The sequence below is a fragment of the Caretta caretta genome, chromosome 5, assembly GCF_965140235.1.
Source record: "Caretta caretta isolate rCarCar2 chromosome 5, rCarCar1.hap1, whole genome shotgun sequence".
In the NCBI taxonomy this organism is placed as follows: domain Eukaryota; kingdom Metazoa; phylum Chordata; order Testudines; family Cheloniidae; genus Caretta; species Caretta caretta.
The window spans coordinates 22,697,871-22,719,840 of NC_134210.1; the positions used below are offsets into that span (position 1 = coordinate 22,697,871).

The 21,970-nt window shown below is 38.7% G+C and overlaps 1 protein-coding gene across 2 annotated transcripts in view; it reads right to left on the reverse strand.

The window, feature by feature from the left end:
- Positions 1-13,226: 13,226 nt before the first annotated feature.
- The window catches only part of LMAN1 (lectin, mannose binding 1), a 29,338-nt gene continuing 20,594 nt past the window's right edge, over positions 13,227-21,970 (reverse strand). Inside the window, exons 11-13 of one of the 2 annotated variants that reach the window (XM_075128403.1) lie at positions 18,385-18,553; positions 16,650-16,771; positions 13,227-16,127 (exon numbers count right to left, since the gene is read on the reverse strand). In XM_075128403.1, the coding sequence (XP_074984504.1) occupies positions 16,091-16,127; positions 16,650-16,771; positions 18,385-18,553 (328 nt within the window). In that variant the 3' untranslated portion in view covers positions 13,227-16,090. The remainder of the gene's footprint in view (positions 16,128-16,649; positions 16,772-18,384; positions 18,554-21,970) is intronic. The other variant, XM_048851669.2, reaches the window with a different exon arrangement.

A 21,970-nucleotide genomic window follows, 5' to 3' on the forward strand; every position in this document is an offset into this window, starting at 1 on the left:
GTGAGTTAGTGTCAGAGGCAGGATTAGAATTTAGAGTTCCTGCATCTCAGCTACATCCAACAGGCCAGCAGTTGGATTGATGGACCACCACTTGTCCATAGGCACTTCCTACTAGTCAGTACAATAAAGCATTTGGAGACTGTCAGCTCTTCAGGGCAGGGACAGTCTTCTAGTTCTGCATTCAGAACATAAGAATAACTATACTGGGTCAGACCAATGATTCAGCCAACCCAGTATCCTGTCTTCCGACAGTGGCCAATGCCAGCAGCTTCAGAAGGAATGATCAGAACAGATTATCAAGTGATCTATCCCCTGTTGTCTAGTCCCAGCCTCTGGCAGTCAGAGGTTTAGGGACATCCAGAGCATGGGATTGCATCCCTGACCATCTTGGCTAATAGCCATTGATGCACCTATCTTCCATGAACTTATCTAATTCTTTTCTGAACCCAGTGTGACAAAGTTCCTGCTCTACCTTGGTGGGTCCTGCGCTTATTGGGGGATTTTGCTCACCTCAGAGATTCACAGCAACGCTCAGTTTGGCCACTTTAATGGCTCAAATCTGCTGTTCACTCAGATAACCTCATCACTGGCCAGCATGGGAAAAAAAAGAGTAAAAACAATCCCCGCAGTTTCTGCTGATCCACCCTGTGAGTCGGGGACCAGCTCAGAGACCTTCACCTCTGGTGGAAGCTCCTGTGTTGGGTCAGGAGTTGGGAGTTTTGCTTGGAGTAGCTTATTGTGACAGAACAAAATTCAGATGTACTGGTATAAGAAAAATCTCACCATGCTGCTTCTGGAACAGCAGCCCTAGAAAACACTCCCTTTCTCTTTGTTAGGTCAAGAAAGACCTGTCCTCTGTTTACTAATGTATACTAATGTGTACTAATGTAATGTAACCCTAACCCTGCCCTCTACCCCAGGTTCCAGCCCAGGGCCCTGTGGACTGCAGCTGTCTAGAGTGCCTTCTGGAACAGCTGTGCGACAGCTACAATTCCCTGGGCTACTTCTCCATGGCCTCCTCCCAACACCTTCTTTGTCCTCACCACAAGACCTTCCTCCTGATGTCTGTTAATGCTTGTACTCCACAGTCCTCCAGCACCACGTCCTCTCACTCCCAGCTCCTTACGCGCACACCTCACTAACTGGAGTGACAGCCTTTTTAAACCAGGTGTCTTGATTAGCCTTAATTAATTCTAGCAGCTTCCCAATTGGCTACAGGTGTCCTAATTAGCCTGCCTGCCTTAATTAGTTCCAGAAAGTTCCTGAGTATTCTGGAATAGTTCCTGTTATCTTACCCAGGGAAAAGGGACCTGCTTAACCTGGAACTAATGTATCTATCTTCGACCACTCTCTTGTAGCCATCTGGCCTGACCCTGACACACCAGTTATGCTTTTGGCCTACACAACATCCACTGGCAATGAGTTCCACAGGTTGACTGCACGTTGGGTGAAGAAATGCTTCCTTTTGTTTATTTTAAACCTGCTGCCTGTTGATTTCATTGGGTGATCCCTGGTTCTTGTGTTATGTGAAGGTTAAATAATACTTCCTTATTCACTTTCTCCACACCATTCATGGCTTTATAGACCTCTGTCATATCCCCCATCAATCATTTCTTTTCTAAGCTAACCAGTCCCAGTCTTTTTAAATCTCCCCTCATTTAGAAGCTATTCCATACTCTTAAAACATTTTTGTTGTCCCTTTCCATTTCTAATGTATCTTTTTTGAGATAGGGTGACCAGAACTGCAGGCAGCATTCAAGGGGTGGGCATAGCATGGATTTATATAGTGGCATTATATCTACTGTCTTATTATCTATCCCTTTTCTAATGATTCCTAAACTTTTTGGCCTGCTGGTGCACACTGAGCAGATATTTTCAGAGCTAGCTACTAAGACTCCAAGATCTCTTTCTTGAGTGGTAATAGCTAATTTAGACCTCATCATTTTATATGTATAGTTGGGATTATGTTTTTCAATGTGCATTACTTATCAACATTAAATTTCATCTGACATTTTCTTGCTCAGTCACCATGTTTCATAAGAAACTTTGTAATTCTTCAAAGTCAGTTTTGGACTTAACTATCTTGAGTAATTTTCTATCTTCTCCAAATTTTGCCACGTCACCGTTTACCCCTTTTTCCGGACTATTTATGAATATATTGAACAGCACTGGCGCCAGTACTAGATCCTTGGGGAACACCACTATTTACCTTTCTCCGTTGTGAAAACTGACAATTTATTCCTACTCTTTGTTTCCTATCTTTTAACCAGTTACTGATCCATAAGAGGACCTTCCCTCTTATCCCATGACTTCAGAGCCTTTGATGGAGGGACCTTGCCAAAGGCTTTCTGAAAGTCCAAGTACACTATGCTCATTGGATCATCCTTGTCCGCACATTTGTCATCTGCTTCAAGGAATTCTAATAGATTGGTGAGGCATGATTTCTCTTTACAAAAGCTGTGTCAACTCTTCCCCAACAAATTGTGTTCATCTGTGTGTCTGATAATTCTGTTCTTTACTATAGTTTCAACCAATTTGCCTGATACTGAAGTTACACTTACTGGCCTGTAATTGCCAGGATCGCCTCTGGAGCCTTTTTAAAAAACTGGCATCATATTAGCTATCCCTCAGTCATCTGGTACAGGAGCTGATTTAAGTGATAGGTTACAAACCACAGTGAGTAGTTCTGCAATTTCATACTTGATTTTATCAATTTTCTCCAATACCTTCTCTTCTGACATCTCAATCGGGAACAGTTCCGCAGATTTGTCCCCTAAAAAGAATGGCTCAAGTGTGGGAATCGCCCCACATCCTCTGCAGTGAAGACTGATGCAAAGAATTCATTTAGCTTCTCCACAGAGGCCTTGTCTTCCTTGAGTGCTCCTTTAGCACCTCAATTGTCCAGTGGTTCCAATGATCGTTTGGCAGGCTTCCTGCTCCTAATGTACTTAAATTTTTTCCTGTTAGTTTTGTGTCTTTTGCTAGTTGCTCTTCAAATTCTTCTTTTGGCCTGCCTAATTATACTTTTACACTAGACTTGACAGAGTTTATGCTCCTTTCTATTTTCCTCAGTAAGATTTGACTTCCAATTTTTAAAGGATGCCTTTTGGTCTCTGCCTTTTTTACGCTGTTCAGCCATGGCTTAGCTGGTGACCACACTTGCAGCCCTGTAGGAGATTCATAGATTTTTAAGGCCAGAAGGGACCATTATGATCATCTAGTCTGATCTCCTGCATAACGCACACCACAGAATTTCACCCAGTATTCCCTGCAGCAAGTCCATAACGTTTCATTGAGCTAGAGCATATCGTTTAGAAAGACATCCAATTTTGATTTCAATCCACTCCACCTCTAAGTAAGTTGTTCTAATGATCAATTACCCTGTTAGAATTTTGCACTTTATTTCAAGTTTGAATTTGTTTAGCTTCAGCTTCCAGTGCTTGAGTTGAGCCTTCATTAGACAAGGAAAAGGCTGGCAGGGCTACAGGAATGATGTTCCTAGCCCAGCCAGGGAGAAGGGTTTCTGTTGCATAGCTTTGGATTACCCCCATAGCAGAATAGAGGGTGCTTCAGAACTTAGCGTTGTTCTGCCCTCTTTGTGTCATGCTATCTTGTAGTAGCGATGCAGCTGCAGCTCAGACATTAAGGGGTAACAATATATTAAAAATTGGAGAAGGGATGCCTGGAGTGAAAGACTCCCTTGGATTTGCAAGAGAACAAGAAAGAGCCATACTGAGCAATAAAAGTAAAGGTCAAAATATAGAAGAGACATGTAACGCTAGCCAGTTCAGTGCAGAGGACGACCTTCCTGTGGGACACAAGAGGCCATTTAGTTTTATGCAGGCTGCCTGTCTAAATCCTTGGAGCCTGTGCTGTAGTAAACCAGTCAAAATGCATGAACAGGCACAATGCCATTTAGCAGATGGGCATGAGGAGGAGGGAACTAAGAGGCCATCTCTGATTGTGTTCTACAGCTGAAAATAAATCCCTCTGCAGATTATGCACATGCTGACCATCACCGCTCAAGCACCTGACAAGACTGGCTTTCCGAAACATAAAACATTGCTTCCGCAGCTGGGCTGTGGAGAACAGAAGTGCATGCTGCATGGAAAGGAGTAAGGAATGGGAAATATAAGATTCTCTAGTCTCCTTATCAACACCCACTGCTGTGGCCTACAGTCTTGCTCCCCAATTGCCTTTTTGCTAAATACTGTCTAGTACCATTTCCCCTTAGTTTCCACGTATAAAGGCAGCAAGCCACTTCCGAAGCCTGTTAGTAAGTTACCCCTGATTCACTGGTATCTGATACAGGGAGGAAACACCAAACCAGAAGTGGTCTTTGGTTCAACAAAGCCCTACTCTAGCTCCCTCCAAACTCTGCTTCCTAGTTGCCTCTAACACCCATATCCCTCACACATCACCTTGTCAGGGATTTCTGCTAACAATGCCCCCAAGCCCTGCACAGAGCAAGCAGCAAACCAGAGGCAAAGGACAGCTATGCAAACAGGTTAGATGAGGGCATTTTGGCAATTTAATCACCATAGTCACATGAGACCAAAGAGAGGGAAGCAGGGTTGGGATGCAGAGTGAGATCCTCACTTCTGTTCCAGGCCCATAAAGGGGTCTCCGTGCAAGAAATGAGGAAGACTGCTATAAGGGTGACTTCCTGAGGACCCCTCCGTAAGCCCTGTAGTCTGGAGAGGCATGGCCATTGCACGATTGAACCCCTGTCCATTAATGGACCATAAAAATGTTTTGGGGTAATTAATACTGATAACGCAAAAACTTAGAGCCCTTAGCTCTAATATACATCATTTGTGAAGAAATCTCCCTGTAGCTCTCTTTTGCCAAGAGGTGAGGGACAGGTGAAGAGTTAAATACTTAATTACACTTGAATTTTAGAAGAGTTAAACTCCTCATCACTCACACAAGTGGAATCAAAACTCAGAGTAAACAACAAATATATTCTATATGTATATATATTAAACAAAGTATAATACCAAAGAGTTAATCCTCTGAAACCTTCTCTTATAATCTTAAAGACTTACTTGTGTGTTAAAAGGGGAGGTATATTTGATCCAGATGTAGGCTTCACCCACAGCAAGCTAACATAGCACTACATCCAGACACAGATGCTCCATTTAATGAGTAGAGATGAGTGTGGAACAGGAACAAGAAACTAGGTGGTGCAGCAAGTAAACAAACTTAGATTCGTAAAGTCCAAGGCCATAAGGGACCATTGTGATGATCTAGTCTGACCTTCAAGGCTAAATCCCCACTCTGGCACTTCAAGTGCAGAAGGTGAGGGCCCACAAGGATTCTAAAAATTAATACTTGCCACTCCAGGCTTCTATTAAACTCCCAAGGTTACAGTTTTCCTCTGACCTTGGCTTGGTAAACGCTGCCACCACTAATGCAAAAAACCCCCTTGGGCCCAGGAAGAAGCATTTGGAAATTCCTCCCTGTGGGGTACCCTCAAGCCCTTTCACCTCCCCTCCCCCACCAGGGAAGAGCTGAGAAAGGAAACAAAGGAAATTAGCTGTTGCCACCAGCTAATTAAACAACATATGCACAAACCTCAAATCCAATCCTGTTCTTAAAAAAGGTAAATTTTATTAAAAACAAAAAGAAAGAAAATACAGTTGGAATTTAGGTTTTTGCTAGATTTTAAAAAAGAGCAATTCCAAAAATTAAAGCAACTGAAATAGCTTTCTGGGGGGTTCAGCTTAAAGGTTACAAGCAAACAAAAGCATCTGGGGTTAGCACAGAGGAGTCCACAAACCTTAAAAAAAATAACAGAAATAAACCCTAATTGTGTCTTTCTAAACATTCCTAATTTACTTACATTACACAGCATTTCTGCTGCCCTGTCTCTTCAGCCCAGAGAGAACGGCAGACAACAAAGGGACAGCTTCTTTCCCAATTTTTTTTTTTTAAATCTGGGGGACTTTTTAACCCTTTAAGAGAACAAGGTAAGAGAACAGCTACCAAGAGGGATTTTACAGCTAACTGGCTGGCTGGGTGTCCATCAAAGGGAGCTATCCCCCCTTCATTTATCACATCTGTGAAAGAAGTTTCTCCCAAATAATTCCTACAGCAGAGCTTTTAGTAAAACATTCAATGTTGATTTAAAAATAGTCAGTGATGAAGTATCCACCATGACCATTAGTAAATTGTACTCATGATCAATTACTCTCACCATTACAAAGTTACCTTATTTCCAGGTTGTCTCTCTCAACTTCCAGCCACTGGATTGTGTTATACTTTTCTCCACTGCATTCAAGCGCTCATTATCAAATTTGTTTCCCATATAGATACTTACAGATTGTAATAAAGTCACCCCTTAAATTCTTACATTCCACTGCACACAGAGCATCAATTCTATCGCAACATTTTTAATCTCGATAATCTTCATTCACAGACTTTAAAAGGTATTAATATTTTTAGGGTGAGGGAAGAGAAATATTTTGGGACCTACTTGACATGTTAGCATTCACCCTTCTCAGAAAACTTGCTCTCCTTTGGCCTTCCCAATTTTGTCCTCTGCTGGCTCTGCAATGTGGTCACTAGAGCACTGGAGAAGGATCTCTTAGCTTCTTCCATAGCTGTAATGTAAGAACTCCTTATGCTATCGCTTGTTCAAAGTCCTAGATGTTTTTCAACACCGGCGCTTGATATGCTCTACCTGTATTAAAAGCAACATACTCTGTCTAGGTTGTGGAAGAGCCACTTAGGTGTCAGGGCATCAACTGTGGGATGCAACCATGACCTGCTATTTGGGGAAGAGCATGAAGAATTGGCTGGCCAGCCACTTCAGCATCCTGAAGTTATGGACACTAGCCAATCAGGACAGCTGCCCTTGCTAACATTGCTAGATCTTTAAATAGTCTTCAATATTACCAACTATGAGTGGCCAGTTGCAAAGGCCAGCAGGAGTTAGAATGGATGAAGAGAATCACTGCTTCTTATCATTCCAGTCAGATCCTAGAGAGAGGTAACAGGACACTGCCTTTCCTCTTCAAGGACCTTGGCTGTGGAGTTGAACAGGGTGCAGAATTACCAGTCTTTGTTTCATGTTTACACAAAGCTGTTGAGACAAACAACAAAGCTAACAAACATCAACATGTTGGAAGACAATCATCTCAAGCCCTTTAAGATCCAGGTGGTGCCTTACCTTACCAAACATCTAGCAGAGAGACAGCAAGCCAGAGGCTTGATTTAAGAAAGCTCTGGATAAGAAGAACTATGTCAATTGTCAGTGTAGTAAGAGGCCCTGAAACATAAACCCTTGTATCAGAGGCCCGGGCTGAGGCCTAAAGCCTGAACCAAAGTACTTCCAGGCACTGCTAAGCAAAGCTGGGCTGTAAGCCAGAGGCAGGCCCTAATTGCAGAACTTGGCAAGAAAAGGGCTCCTAGAAAGCACGCGCTAATGATATAAGTAGTAATAAGAGGAATGTGTGCCAAGATGGCACCTGGACATCCCAATACGAGGACACTTCACAGATATAACAAGGAACAGCCAGGTGCATCCCAAAGACAGGGTCAAAAGGACAGCATGATGGACAGATCTGTTTGTTTGAACCAACATGATGAAAGGGGGAGACAGCACCCTAATGAGTCAAGGGGCTGTACCTCAATAAGTCAGTAGGGATGAGTAATCTGTCCTGCAACTGTATAAAAATAGGTCCTGGAGTGCATATCTTTGTCCAGCCTAGGGGGCAGTGGAGTGTCCCGCCCCTGACTGAGCTGTGTCCATTGCCAGGGGGCACATATTCGTAGTATGTCCTGTAGAGTCTATAGGAAACTATTACTGTGCTTCATTTGACAATAAACCTGGCCGGGTGCCTTCGTACCTTACTAGAGTCTGTGGTCTTTGGGGGTTCTCTCGGGGTCTGCTGTGTCAGCTATCTGCGCAGAGCTGGGGCAGCACACAGAGAACACGCACGCAGCCGGCTGTTATCATCGAACCAGAGCAGAGCACCTCACCGGTAGCTACTGACACCAGTCAGAGGGAAGCATTTTCAGGAAGTGGTAATATGATTGTTTCCTCATTTGAAAGAGCCTGACCACCTACCGTCTAAAGTGGTTTACAATCTTGTGGTTTTCTTATTACCAGGTTTTTGGGTTTGGGGGGGGAGGGGGGTTAGGAGGAGGAAGGTTTGGATAACATTTGAGAACCTGAAAGGAAAACTGACTTAGGTACCAATAAGACACTCAGCTCAGTAACAGGCAAAAGATAAGGCAGTTCCTGCTCCAAAAGTAGCTTACAGTCTAGACAAAACACAACAGGAAACCACTGTGTATTTTTGTGTATAAAATGGAGCTGACTTGTCTATCTTTGTCCATGAAAAATGGAGAAAGAAAACAACCATCATAAATTAGTGCAAAGTGAACTTGGTTTAATGTTTTGAGTTTTAATAATCTGTAAGATATTTTATTAATTTTTTTTAACGTACTTTGCTTTGAGAGTCTTAGAGTCAAGGTACTAATGAAAGTGCACTTAGATGTTCTCTTAAAGTTATATTTACATAAAATTCTGACCCTCAGCCTACCACTTTTTGATAAATTTATGTAAGATTCAGTGGCTAAAGAGTGCAAGCTTTCATTTACATCTTCCCCTTCCCCGAGCCTAAAGGTTGCACAATATCTTCTTCTTCGGCTATGTCCACACTAGGAGCACTTTACTGGTATACTATACTGGCAAAGTACTCCTAGTATGGACCCAGTTATTCTGACAAAGCTGTTTGGAGCAGAAGAGTAAAACTGTCACCAGCTCCCACTCCGTGAACTGCATCCAAACTTGGGGCTTCTGTCAGGGATCATACCTCTTCACACCCCAACAGACATAGCTATGCTCAAAGAAGCCTGTAGCGTAGACATAGCCTAATGGCTGCAACCAAGGGTTGTCAATTAATCTCAGTTAACTCATGCGATTAACTCAAAAAAATTAATTGTGCTTAATTGCAGTTTTAATTGCACTGTTAAACAATAGAATACCAAATGAAAATTAAAATATCTTCGGATGTTTTTCTACATTTTCAAATATATTGGTTTCAATTACAACACAGAATACAAAGTGTACACTGCTCATTCTATATTATTTGTAATAAAAATATTTGCATCGTAAAAATGATTAAAGAAAGTATTTTTAATTTCACCTCATACAAGTACTAAACTGCAATCTCTATACTGTGGAAGTACAACTTACAAATATAGATTTTTTTTTGGTTACATAACTGCACTCAAAAACATAACTAAGCAAAACTTTAGAGCCTACAAGTCCACTCAGTCCTATTTCTCATTCAGCCAATCGCTAAGATAAACAAATTTGTTTACATTTACAGGAGATAATGCTGTCCACTTCTTATTTACAATGTCACCAGAAAGCGAGAACAGGCTTTCACATGGGACTTTTGTAGCAACATTGCAAGGTATTTTACGTGCCAGATATGCTAAACATTCATATGCCTCTTCATGGTTTGGCTATCATTCCAGAGGACATACTTCCATGCTGATGACGCTCATTAAAAAAATAATGCACTAATTAAATTTGTGACTGAACTCCTTGGGGGAGAACTGTATGTCTCCAGCTCTATTTTACCCGCATTCTCCCATATATTTTATGTTATAGCAGTCTCGGATGATGACTCAGCAAATGTTGTTCATTTTAAGAACACTTTCACTGAAGATTTGACAAAACACAAAGAAAGTATCAATGTGAAATTTCTAAAGATAGCTACAGCACTTGACCCAAAGAATCTGAAGTGCCTTCTAAAATCCAAGAGTGATGAGATGTGGAGCATGTGTTCAGAAGTCTTAAAAGAGCAACACTCCGATGCAGAAACTGCAGAAAACGAACCACCAAAAAAGAAAATCAGCCTTCTGTTGGTGACACCTGACTCAGATGATGAAAATGAACATGCATTGGTCCAAACTGCTTTGGATCATTATCGAGCAGAACCCGTCATCAGCATGGACGCATGTCTTCTGGAATGGTGGTTGAAGCATGAAGGGACATATGAATCTTTAGGGCATCTGGCATGTAAATATCTTGTGACGCTGACTACCACCCTGCCATGAGAACACCTGCTCTCACTTTCAGGTGACATTGTGAATAAGAAGGGGGCAGCATTATCTCCTTCCAGCGTAAACAAGCTTGTTTGTCTGAGCAATTGGCTGAACAAGAAATAAGACTGAGGAAACTTGTAGGCTCTAAAGTGTTATTGTTTTATTTTTGAATGCAGGGTTTTTTTGTACATAATTCTACATTTGTAAGTTCAACTTTCATGATAAAGAGATCGCACTACAATGCTTGTATTAGGTGAATGCTATCTCTTTTGTTTATTACAGTTAAAATATTTGTAATAAAAAATATATCAAGTGAGCTCTGTACACTTTATATTCTGTGTAATAACTGAAATATATTTGAAAATGTAGAAAACATCCAAAATATTTAAATGAATGGTATTCTATTATTGTTTAACAGTGCAATTAATCATGCAATTAATTTTTTAATCACTTGACAGCCCTGTTGCAAACCAATGTAAACTTTAGAGTGGTCTATACTTGAAGTCGTACCAATGTAACTAACTGTATCTGTTAGGGATTGGATTTTTTTTTTTTTTTTTTTTTTTTTATAAAAACCACTACAATCATACCAGTCCAAGTACTAGATTGGACACTACTATACCAGCACATATATATAAAAAAAGACTCCTGCTGGTAGTTATCTCCCATCCCATATAGGAATAGCCATATTGGGATAAAGCAGGTTTATACTAATATAACTAAATCCCACACTATGGAGGTTTGTACTATTTTATCCATAGACATATAACTGTATATGTATAGAGGAAGCAGTACAACTTTCTAGTGTAGAAGAGGTCTTTGACTTTGACAGAATGAAACAGCAGAGAGGTGCAAACTATTCCAGCTTCTCTTTAAAAGATGTTTGTTATGAAGCTCAATGAAAACACTTTTAGGGCCAAAATTGTCAACTTAGATGCACGACTGTGTGTGAATTAAACATAAGCTTTAATCTTATTTATTCTACCTAACAGGCAGTAATACCACCCTGCATCATTCTCCTTACCTCGTATCTTAAATAAGACAGACAAGTAACTCCTATATCACTTATACTAATGTCATGGCAGTGGAGTTACACTGGTTTAAGTTGCATCCGATGAAGTGAGCTGTAGCTCACGAAAGCTTATGCTCAAATAAATTGGTTAGTCTCTAAGGGGCCACAAGTCCTCCTTTTCTTTTTGCGGATACAGACTAACATGGCTGCTACCCTGAAACTGGTTTAAGTGAATGCAGAAATCAGGAACTAAATGTTTAGCAGATACAGAAAGGCCATATTCAATCCTAAACTTGTGTGTAACCCTACTACTGTAATCAGTGGCAGATCTGAAGTAGATTGAGAGTAGTCAAACACTAAGATTTGTAGGTATAGCTAACAGAATATGATAAAAAGGATATTCATTCCTTTCCACAAAATGAATTGATGCGAGAGTTAGTGTAGTTAATCCTCATTGTAAGCATTTTGAATTATTAAACCAAGAGACAAATCAATGGAATCTTAGTCCCCAGGCCAATGAGCACGAAGGACTCGATACAGTGAAATGCTGATCATGAGTGTAAATTAAAGGCACTGAGCCCCAATCCCAGAAAGCATCCAATCTCTGCTAAGCAGCAACAGCAGTTAGAGAATTTTTACAGTTTGCCTGCCCAGGAAATTTTCTAAAGTTATGCAACATGACACCATGAGAAACAGATTGAAGATTTTTGTTTTTAAAAGTGACTTCATTGACTGCTATACAGTAACTCCTCACTTAACATTGTCCCAGTTAACGTGATGATGTTTCTGATCAATTAGAGAACATACTTGTTTAAAGTTGTGCAGTGCTCCCTTATAATGTTGTTTGGCAGCCGCCTGCTTTGTACACTGCATGCAGGAAGAGCAGCCCATTGGAGCTAGCTGGTGGGGGCTTGGAACCAGGGTGGACCAGTAGCCCCTCTATCAGCTCCCTGCTCTCCTAATTCCCTGTGTCGCGGCCACGCAGCAGGCTATCAATTGCCAGCAGTTCAGGTGTCCCTCCTCTCACTGCCTTGTGCTGCTCCTGTCCTCTGCCTTGGAGCTGCTGCTGAGAGCCTCCTGCTTGCTGCGCAGGGGGTGGGAAGAGGGGTGCTGATGTCGGGGTGTCCCTCTCCCCCCGCTCCTGACCCCATCTCCACAATGCAGAGGGGTGGGGACAGGACAGGACAGGGCTCAGGATGGAGGGAGCTTGCTGGCAGCAACTGCTGTCTCAACTTGTTGAATCTACTTAAGAAGGCAGTGTACTTAGAGTGGTGTCAGCCTACTTAAAGGGGCAAAGCAACTCTCTCTCTCACACATACATACAGGCCTGGTCTACGGGGCGGGGGGAGGACAAGAGAGGAGGAGGGAAGTTAAGTCGGTCTAAGTTAAGCAACTTCAGCTACAAAAATAGCATAGCTTAAGTCGACGTACTTAGAGCTACTTACTGCGGTGTCTTCACTGTGGTAGGTTGACTGCTGCTGCTCCCCTGTCGACTCTGCCTATGCTTCTTGCTCCAGTGGAGTACTGGAGTTGACGGGAGAGTGCTTGGTGTTCTATTTATCGTGTCTTCACTAGACGCGATAAATCGACCCCCGCTGGATTGATCACTTTGGAGGTAAGTGTACACATGCACACACATGCACACACACCCTCCCACCCCTGGCACTTTGGAAAGTGGAGAGTGGTGCACTCCAGTGGGATAGCGTGGGCTCATCCGCGTGGGTTCAGTTTCCGCAGGGAAGTTTGCAGCCACTGCCATGCCTCTATTATGTCTCCTTCCTCCATTCCTGCTGCTTTGTAGAGTTTGAGGTTACATTAACAATGTGTTAACCCTTGAGGACTCAGCCGAGTGCTAGTTCATCGTTTAGCAGCAAGGCATTCCCTGGGAAATATCCCACCCTCTGACTCCACCACCTCAACCGAGCTTCACAATCATCATTGCTGTGTACAGAATTAAATTATTTGTTTAAAACTTACACACACACAGTCTTGTGCGGCAAAAAAAATTCCCTGAAACCTCTCCCATTTACATTAATTCTTATAGGGAAATTGGATTCACTTATCATTTTGCTTAAAATAGCATTTTTCAGGAACATAACTACAACGTTAAGTGAGGAGTTACTGTACCAAATTCAGAGGGAAAAAGTTTACTAAAATATGAATCTTTATTCAAATAAGGTTATGTTCTTCACTTCCAAAACAACAGATGGACAACCTTTTCAGTGTTACAGTAATTGATACATCAATACAAGTCAAAGTCTCTCAAACAGGAAACAGTCCATTTAAATAACAGTGATTTTCCATTTTGCTTAAAGGGCTCAGATGACTAATTACTGTACTTGTCACCAATGTGTTGAGATTCTCTCTCCATTTCAAAATTTAGTTTTATGTGCCATTTATTCTGCTATGCTCAATTTTAAGACTCAGAGGAGGCTAATTTGCCCCTCAAACTTAAAATTAGACTCTTTTTTTTTCATCTCTCTAAGACTCAGCTGTTATTTGAAAAAAGCAAATGTGTTTGTACACAACATTGCAACACTTAGTGGCACTAATGAAACAGTATTTTAGCTAACAAGATAGTCTGATGAAAAAGCCACAATTCAAAGTCATGGTAGGAACGAGAGTAAAGTCAAGTAGTTACCAAGATGTTTTATAGTTTCCACCCCTCCAGCAAGTAGCAAGGATAGCCTATGAATTATTGTTTCATTGCTAGAATTAGGTATGATCACCTTTTGAAAGTTACACATTTTGGGCCTTCTGTTTTCACAGAAGTCAATGGCAAACTGCTACTGTTTCCCATGGGATCAGGTCCACCCGCAGCATAAATGCATTTTAATTTAACATGATAGTGTAGACATAATTTTAGACAGTGAGCTAATTCTGAAACAAGTTGCCTCCAGTGTTTTCCTCTTCCCAACACAAGATACAATACCACTGGTTGCTTCAACATTTTAATTTTCAAATTGAATAAGTCATAGTTGGAGAGATTCACAAAATGGAGAAACAAGAATGTATTAATTGGAAGATTTCTTTAAGAGCTGCACATCATTTTACCAAATTTATTCTGGAAAGTATATCTCATATGGTCCTACTCTTTCAGCAGAACATACTAACTATTTATCTATCATGAAAGTGGGGTTTTTTGTTTGTTTGACCACGTTCCAGTGCCAGAGGTGAAAGAAATAATATTGTGCATTGTTGGAAAGATAATGAACTACAATACAACAATCTGATAAAACACTGGCATTTTCTTCATTAATTTATTTTAGTCCAAGGCACCTGTAAATACTTACTGGGGTGAGAGAAGAGAGCAAATTAATTACTGCCTTGTGTTACTGTAGGCTATAACAAGGGTTCTGCCATTGCCTTGTCTTTATCTATCTAGATCAGTTTGGGGCAGTAGTTTCTCCTATCCATACAGTAAATAAAGCCTCCCCATAATTTAAGTAAATTTATTAAACTATACCATTTATAGTGTATCACATACTTTAGCTATACAAATAGGTATGGAAAGGATCTAATCACACTTTATTGGTAGAGCACAGACACCCACATTATAGGATAGTTTAATTTAAGTAACAAAAATATATTGCATAGATTTATTATTTTTCCAAATTCTCAGGCACAATACTAACAAACAGTTTTTCATGACACTGAACTTGACAGCATGTGTTGCCTCCTCCAAAGGAGTCAAAGTTGCATACATTAAGTTCTAGACAATTTCTGCACATATCGAGTCCAACACATTCTGTAATAAAAACTGAACAGTCGCAATGTCCAGTTTTCATCATGTGCCTTGCAGAAACTTCGAAATACTTTTAACTTTGTAGGAGAGCTACTCAAGAACAGATTACTATGGATATGTAAACAAAGTAGAGTGAATCCTTTTCTTATTACTAATTTGAGCATCTGTTCCATTTTGTCCCTGAAGCAAGTGTTCACATGATAAACAGTATTAAACAATCTTCAAATCCATCAGACTGAACACTTAGTTAACTTACACAATACTGGTTCAGTAACACATCTGAGGCAACGGCTTGTGAGGAAGTAGGAAACGTGTACGCAAAACTCCTAGCTTTCAACACTTACTATGTAAAATATTAAGCAGTCTCTCCACTGTGATATTTCGATTAGAGTCATGAAACCACTTATAAAAATAAAGGCATTTGTCAGTCTAAATATGCCCTTATCTCAATTGGAGTTTAAGAAATATCAGCAATATTATCTCTTTGTCAGAGAGGTTCCATTAATCACTTTATAAAATTACGGTCAGTCATGAAACTACTATAACCCTAACAATCCCCACACAACTGCTTAAAAGGACCTCTACTCTATTAGAAGGTATTGTTTTCTCCCATTGTCTCCAAAGAGACAAGCCTTTGTTTGCTTGTTCTGCATAGAGAGCCTTTGTTCTATGCTCCAGCAGCTACTGGTCAGACTGTTATTAAAAGCCTTTGTCTTTCAGGGTCCACACATTACCAAGTTATTTCTACAGACTCTTGTGAAATTTAGATCTGCAAGCCACTAAATCATTACCAAACTGAAATCCAAATGAAAAATAAAAGATTTATAACAATGCTTTTTCCCCCAAATTAGAGGAATGCAATTTTTTATTTAAAAGAAATCTCGTATGTCAGGATGCTTAAATATATTTTTCTGCACAAATCATTGGACGTGAAATACTCAGCAATAGCAACTGGACCTCTATACCCCAATTCTCTACCTTGGAAACTTATTATAAAACAATAGGAGTATCATGGTCAAGTCCAAGTATCTACCAGAAACGTTTAAAAAAAAAAGTAAGGTCCACAGTTTTCCTTTGTACTTTCTCCAAGGGCTGTTTTTAACCACAGTATTAATGTTTTAAACAAGAACTTATTTCGTTTAACAAAAATTCAATAATTTACAATATTGAAGCATTTTCAACACTAGAATTTCCCTCATTTACAGACTTATGAAATATTCTGTGCATACATACTGCAGGCATATACACACAAAAGGAACAGATCATCAAAAGAACTTTTTGGCTGCTGCTTCTTGCTGACTCCTAAAAAAAAAAAAAAAGGGCAGAAGATAATGCACGAAGAACTTAGTACATCTCATTACGTGAGAAGGCTACTCATTGTTTTTCCAATAAAGCTTCAATTACATCGCAAGCATGGCACCATCAGGGACATCAGATTGGTTAACAGAACATTCAACCCAAAATTTAGGTTTTATAAAAAACAAACCCCCTCCCCCCCCCAAAAACATATTTTAGAAAACCAAGCCCAGTGCATAAAAAAAGTGTTAGTGTATTTTGAGAAAGTTTAATTGAAATAGTTAAAAAGATTGCTCTGCCATGTTTGAGTTTAACAATGTAGCACTGTGCTAAGGGATATATACAACAAAGAGGAAAGCTGAATATGCTATTTTAATTTGTCAGCCTGGACAAATAAATAGTTTGTGCCAATATATAATAAAAAAAATTTAAAAATCTAACTTAATAATACAAGTTTATTTTGAAAAAAAATGAATATGGTCACTTTAACTGTACTCAAAACTATCAATCTTTTAAAGAGTAACTTACCTGTACATGATATAACCGATGAACAACACTGTTTGAACTGCTACAAAAATGAAGAAGTGAGTTGTAGATAGGCATGATGGAAACGGTGGTAATTCTGGACACTTTGGTTTCTCATTTGATGGCTAGAAAGCAAAAATTTGTTAAGATAATGCAGAAAGATGCCAACAATTTTTAAGACTGCTATTTTAAAAAACAACATTTTCAAAAGAAAGTTGCACGTACAGGTTTATAGAAAGAACAGGGGAAGTGAAGGAGTATGTGGGTAGGAGACTCAAGATGTAACTGTGTTTTTATTTTTGTGTACGAGAGCTGACAGATTGAAGTTACTTGGAGGCTGGGAGTGTGAGGATACATTTTTAGTTAAGCACCCCAGACATAATAATTTCTTGCAGGACTCATAAGCCATTTGAGCGCAACAGTGGTGAAGGGGCCTTGAATTATCTAATCTGGACACAGAGTAGCAGCTGTGTTAGTCTGTATCCGCAAAAAGAAAAGGAGGACTTGTGGCACCTTAGAGACTAACATATTTATTTGAGCATATCTGGACTGTAGTCGGGAAGCTCTGAATGCCTGTGCTATATACAAAATAATCTCCATGTTAAAGCACACCAGCATGCTTGGACTTTCCTCGCAGCAATAGGGGCAGCTGCGAAGTCTGCAGATGATGTTATTACTGAAGGACATGCTGAAGCCAGTTACTTATGGTCTTAGAAATTGGTGAAAAGAAAAATAATGTGCCATTGTTAGGGGAACACATCAGGTTGTGGGACAAAAGGTACCGACCTTTTCTTTCAGTTTTTCGGAAATTCCAAGAGTTTTTGCTTTGTAAATACAGAAGTTAAATATGGCATAGCCAAAAAATATTTGAGATGCATTTACTCAGAATGCATCTCAGGCCTGTTACCAAAGACAGGACCTGTCTATTATGGATGGAGCTCTGCTAAATACATTAGATGGACAAATAGGAAATTATTTGAATCAACGTTCCCAGTTTACAAAGAAAACATTGCATCACTAAAAAAACAAACAAACAAAAAAACCCAAAAAACACACACCACCAGGACTGAGTGATTCCAAAGGTTACAAGTTTCAGGCTACTATATAGGTAAATATTCAAACAGCCATACTAAAGCAACTAATATGCAGTATTTCACAGCAATTCCCACACAGCTTCTTACAGCTGGGTTTTTAAACTATTGCAGCTCTTGCTTTGCAAGTATGATAAAAATAGTGTATGTGCCCCCATGCACTGACAGGTACCTTTATAATAAAACGATTTTTCTAATTATTAAGCATTAGCTATAACAATTACTGTAGGTCCTCTTCACGCAATTAGGAAAAAAAAATTAGCGTATTCTGAGGAATTACCTTCTAATTGGTCACAACATTTATTTTTGATCAGATTCTGAACAATGTTTGTATTTGAGTGTGCAATTAGCACAACAGCAGACACTGAGAACTCTGCATGCTCAAATGGGCAGTTGTGCATTTAACTGGCCATTTATATTAATTCAAGAATTGCATGCACATTATAAATGTGATTTCAAGTTAAGGCAGTTAAAAACCTCATGCCTTTTATGCCTCTTATCAAAACACTGATCATGCAGTTAAGGCAAAACAGTTTCAGTAGAGCAGCTTAATGAAAGATTAATTGAACAGTAAATTACATGCTGGCTTTTCCCAACATTTCAGTAACAGCCATATGCTGAATTTCTGCAGCCAGTACGCAAATTACCATATTTCGCTGTACTAAATGCTCAATGTCCCTCTTTACTATATGAAGATGCTCTTTGATGTCATTGAAGTGCTGAGTTGTTTCATAGAGTCCTCCTGCAGAGCCAGGGTGCTGAACTCCACTGACCAACCTCAGAGTGTCACCCATGGAATTTCTGAAAACAAAAAGACTGGTCTCATTTCCTGAAAAATTCCCTTTTGCATACATGCTATAGTTATAACCTATTAACATTAGTTTCAATTTAACATCTTACAAACAAAGGTAGGGCACTTTTTTTTTTATAGCTTCCATGAATATCTATGAAGCAGCACTTACTTTTTCAAAATACCGATTTTAAAACTTGCATTCAGCAGAAGAATCTCAATTTTGTAGAGTGCAACATGTCCCAAAGCTATTGTAAAAGCAAAATCAGCTCTATGATGAATATTCTTTCGCTAAGCATCTGCTTTGGCTTATTTTTTTTGATGAAGTCTCAAACAAAATGTTCTGAATCTGTGGATCTGACCAAAGCTTTAGGATAAACATGGTATAATGCTATCTTTTAAGGAAACTAAAAGCTGTTCCAAAAAAAATAATGCAGTCATGTAAGAAATAAAGAAGAGGCTTTAGGGATAAGAAAAGATTTAGGGCCATCCATGTTCCATGATTACCTTTTACATGAGAAACTCATTTCCCCATATACACTGCTGTAATACTTAATGTGTTCACATGAATTCATTTTGTTGTTACAATAAATCAAATTAAATCCACAGAAAGTTGAAACTCCATAACTAATATAAACTAATCAATGAGGAAAACATGCATGCTCCTCTATCAATATGTTCATGTAATTTTTCCCTATTGTGATGCTTCTTTTCAGTTGCAAAGAGGATTAAAGTCTACAGCTAAAACATTTACCATGTGAATGTTAATCCCTTCATTATTAACAGAATAATCAAAATTTATATCTTGGATTTAATTTACTTTAAACTTTACATTTTGTTCAGACAAGACAGCTTGACAACTAACTTCATCCAATGGTCTGTGACTCAACTTCCAACTAAAAACTCAAGTCATTTGGCTTGGATGTTTACCATTGTTGTACTGCAGTTACCAACGTGTATAATTCCACACACTACAAAGACAAACCATTTTTATACATTCTTTAAAATTCAAAATAGAATTACGTTTATTGTAAGAGCTACAGAGGTGAAAGCAAAGATCAAGTTTCGCTGATAGTGTTTGATAATCTATAAACGTAATGGTTAATTTAAGTCATTTTAAATTAATAGTTATAATACAAATTAATGAACTTTAAACACCGCCTAACCTTTGCATTAATTATCAGTCACATTGTTAAACTAAGCATCTGAATTTCAAGATCGGTCTTTTTATTTTTGGAATTCTGTAAGGGGAAAAAAATGTGAAAAGTATAAGTATCCAAAAGGTAACAGGACAATGCACCATACATATCTACAAGCACTACACCACAAATATACTATTTATCACTGCAGATTCTGTGAGTGGCTTTGGTTGTAGTAGTATTTGTATTGTTAAACCACAGCTCACTAGAGGTTTCTCCCTCCATTGTGATTGCAGTGAAGTGAATTTAGATCATTTGGTGGGGAGGATTCTTAACTTGATCAGTACTGTATATCCTGGGCTAACACTCATCTCAGTTTTACCCCAGACATAACCAGTACTGAGTTAATAAGAAGCACTCAAGTTATTTAATTACTAACCATACTGGTATAATATTTAGATATGACTAGGCTAAAAATCTATTTGTTTCTTTCAGTTACTAATATAGAAATACTCTTCTTTTCACGAGCAGACAATTAGATTTTCATCTATTTCTTGAATTTGGTTACTATCCCTAGTTTCTTTATGAGGCTCAGGGGAAAAAAAAAATCCAACAACATGCTAGATTTTTATTCATTATTAGGTACATTTCTCCTCGGTACAGCTTTTCAAGAATTCTACTTTTCTTCTCCACCAGTCTTCTTAAATGACAAAACTCAGGAATCCCCTTTTCATTTCAGGTTTCTCACAAAAAGACAAGAAAATAATTTAACATAAGAAGTGTCTCTCTCCACAGTACTCTGTTTAAAAGCTATTAAAGAAAAAGTGAGTTTTAAGAACACAGTTACAGTCTGCTGCTCTTCCTGGTTAAATCTCAAATTTAGAATGGGTAATTCCAGGAGATTTACTTCACAATAAGCAAAAATATTGTCAGTCATAAGTGACTGCAGGACTTTTGGTATTTACCAAAAATAAGTTCCTATTCTGAACACAATTCAAAATGTAACAGGAGAAAGAGGGGTTTACCTTCTGAAGCCATTTTCCTTTTGCCAGCCACTGCTAACAACACTAGTCAAAATGGCCATACAAACAGCTCTCAGTCTTTCTGTATTTTTCCTCTTCAACAGTCAGAAATACAACTAGGCTTGGCAGAATTCAATTTTTTTTTTGTAATAATTATGAGAGATGATACTGTTTATTTTTAAGCATTTTTATTTTAATCTATTTAAGTTTTCACAGTTGAGGGAAATTATGGTGATCAGGCAAAAGGGGTGACAATTTAATGACAGCAGATATTGAGATTTGAACAGTTAAAGCTTTATAGCTATTAAAACACAAATTGTCATCATCACCTGTCAAAATATACAAATATGCTTAAATCAAGTTCTCAAGCAGCATTTCTCACTTAGCCTATATGTAAATTTCAATCATCATTGATGGAAATATTTTTTCACCAGTTTGTGTGTATGGTAAAATTGTCGTTTAAAGACATTTACCTATAAAAATCTAATCCTTCCAAGACTAAATAAACTTTGAATGTGACAAATTATACACATGCTAAAAAAGATTAGTGAACTTTTCATCCAATGTTTTTTTCCCCACACAGTTTTCTTTTTATCATCACTGTATCTGAAGTCAATTTGTGAAAGCGGGCCTTTGTTTGAATTACTTTTACAACTCTTTTTCTGGAACAGATGGCATATATTTGAGAAATAATTTTGCTTGTAATCTAAGCCATGCAAGCTATACTCAACAGCTATAGTGACCTCCACCTAATAAACACTTGTTATAATGAAATCTGTACCAATACAGTACATTGGTTTTTGTAATAATTTCTGTCCATTATATATGGAATGACTTTATGGCAGCAGGTGTTCTAACTCTCTAAATCAACTGACTTCTAGCACTAAGAATACAGGATGGGGTTAGATTAAAAAAAACACAAAAATAACTATGATCCATTTTTGTTATTAAAAGAAAATATTAAGTTCTCTAAATAAATGTGGGCCATGTCAAATTTAAATTATGTTGCTCCTACAAAGACAACATGCCATTTGTTGCTATTGTCTACACTGGCAAGGATTCTTCTGTAATCAGATGATTAAGAAATCTACAAATCTTGACATGAAAATTACTTTGACAATAAGTCCTTTTCCTCCAGGGATGACCAATAAAGCAACAGTGGGCTGTTCATTTTTGTTATTTCCTTATCTATAACATAAGACATTACTTTAATCTAAGCAGAAAATATTAAGATGTTACGCAAATGCATACCTAATAAATAGTCACTGAAAGGGCAGACTAC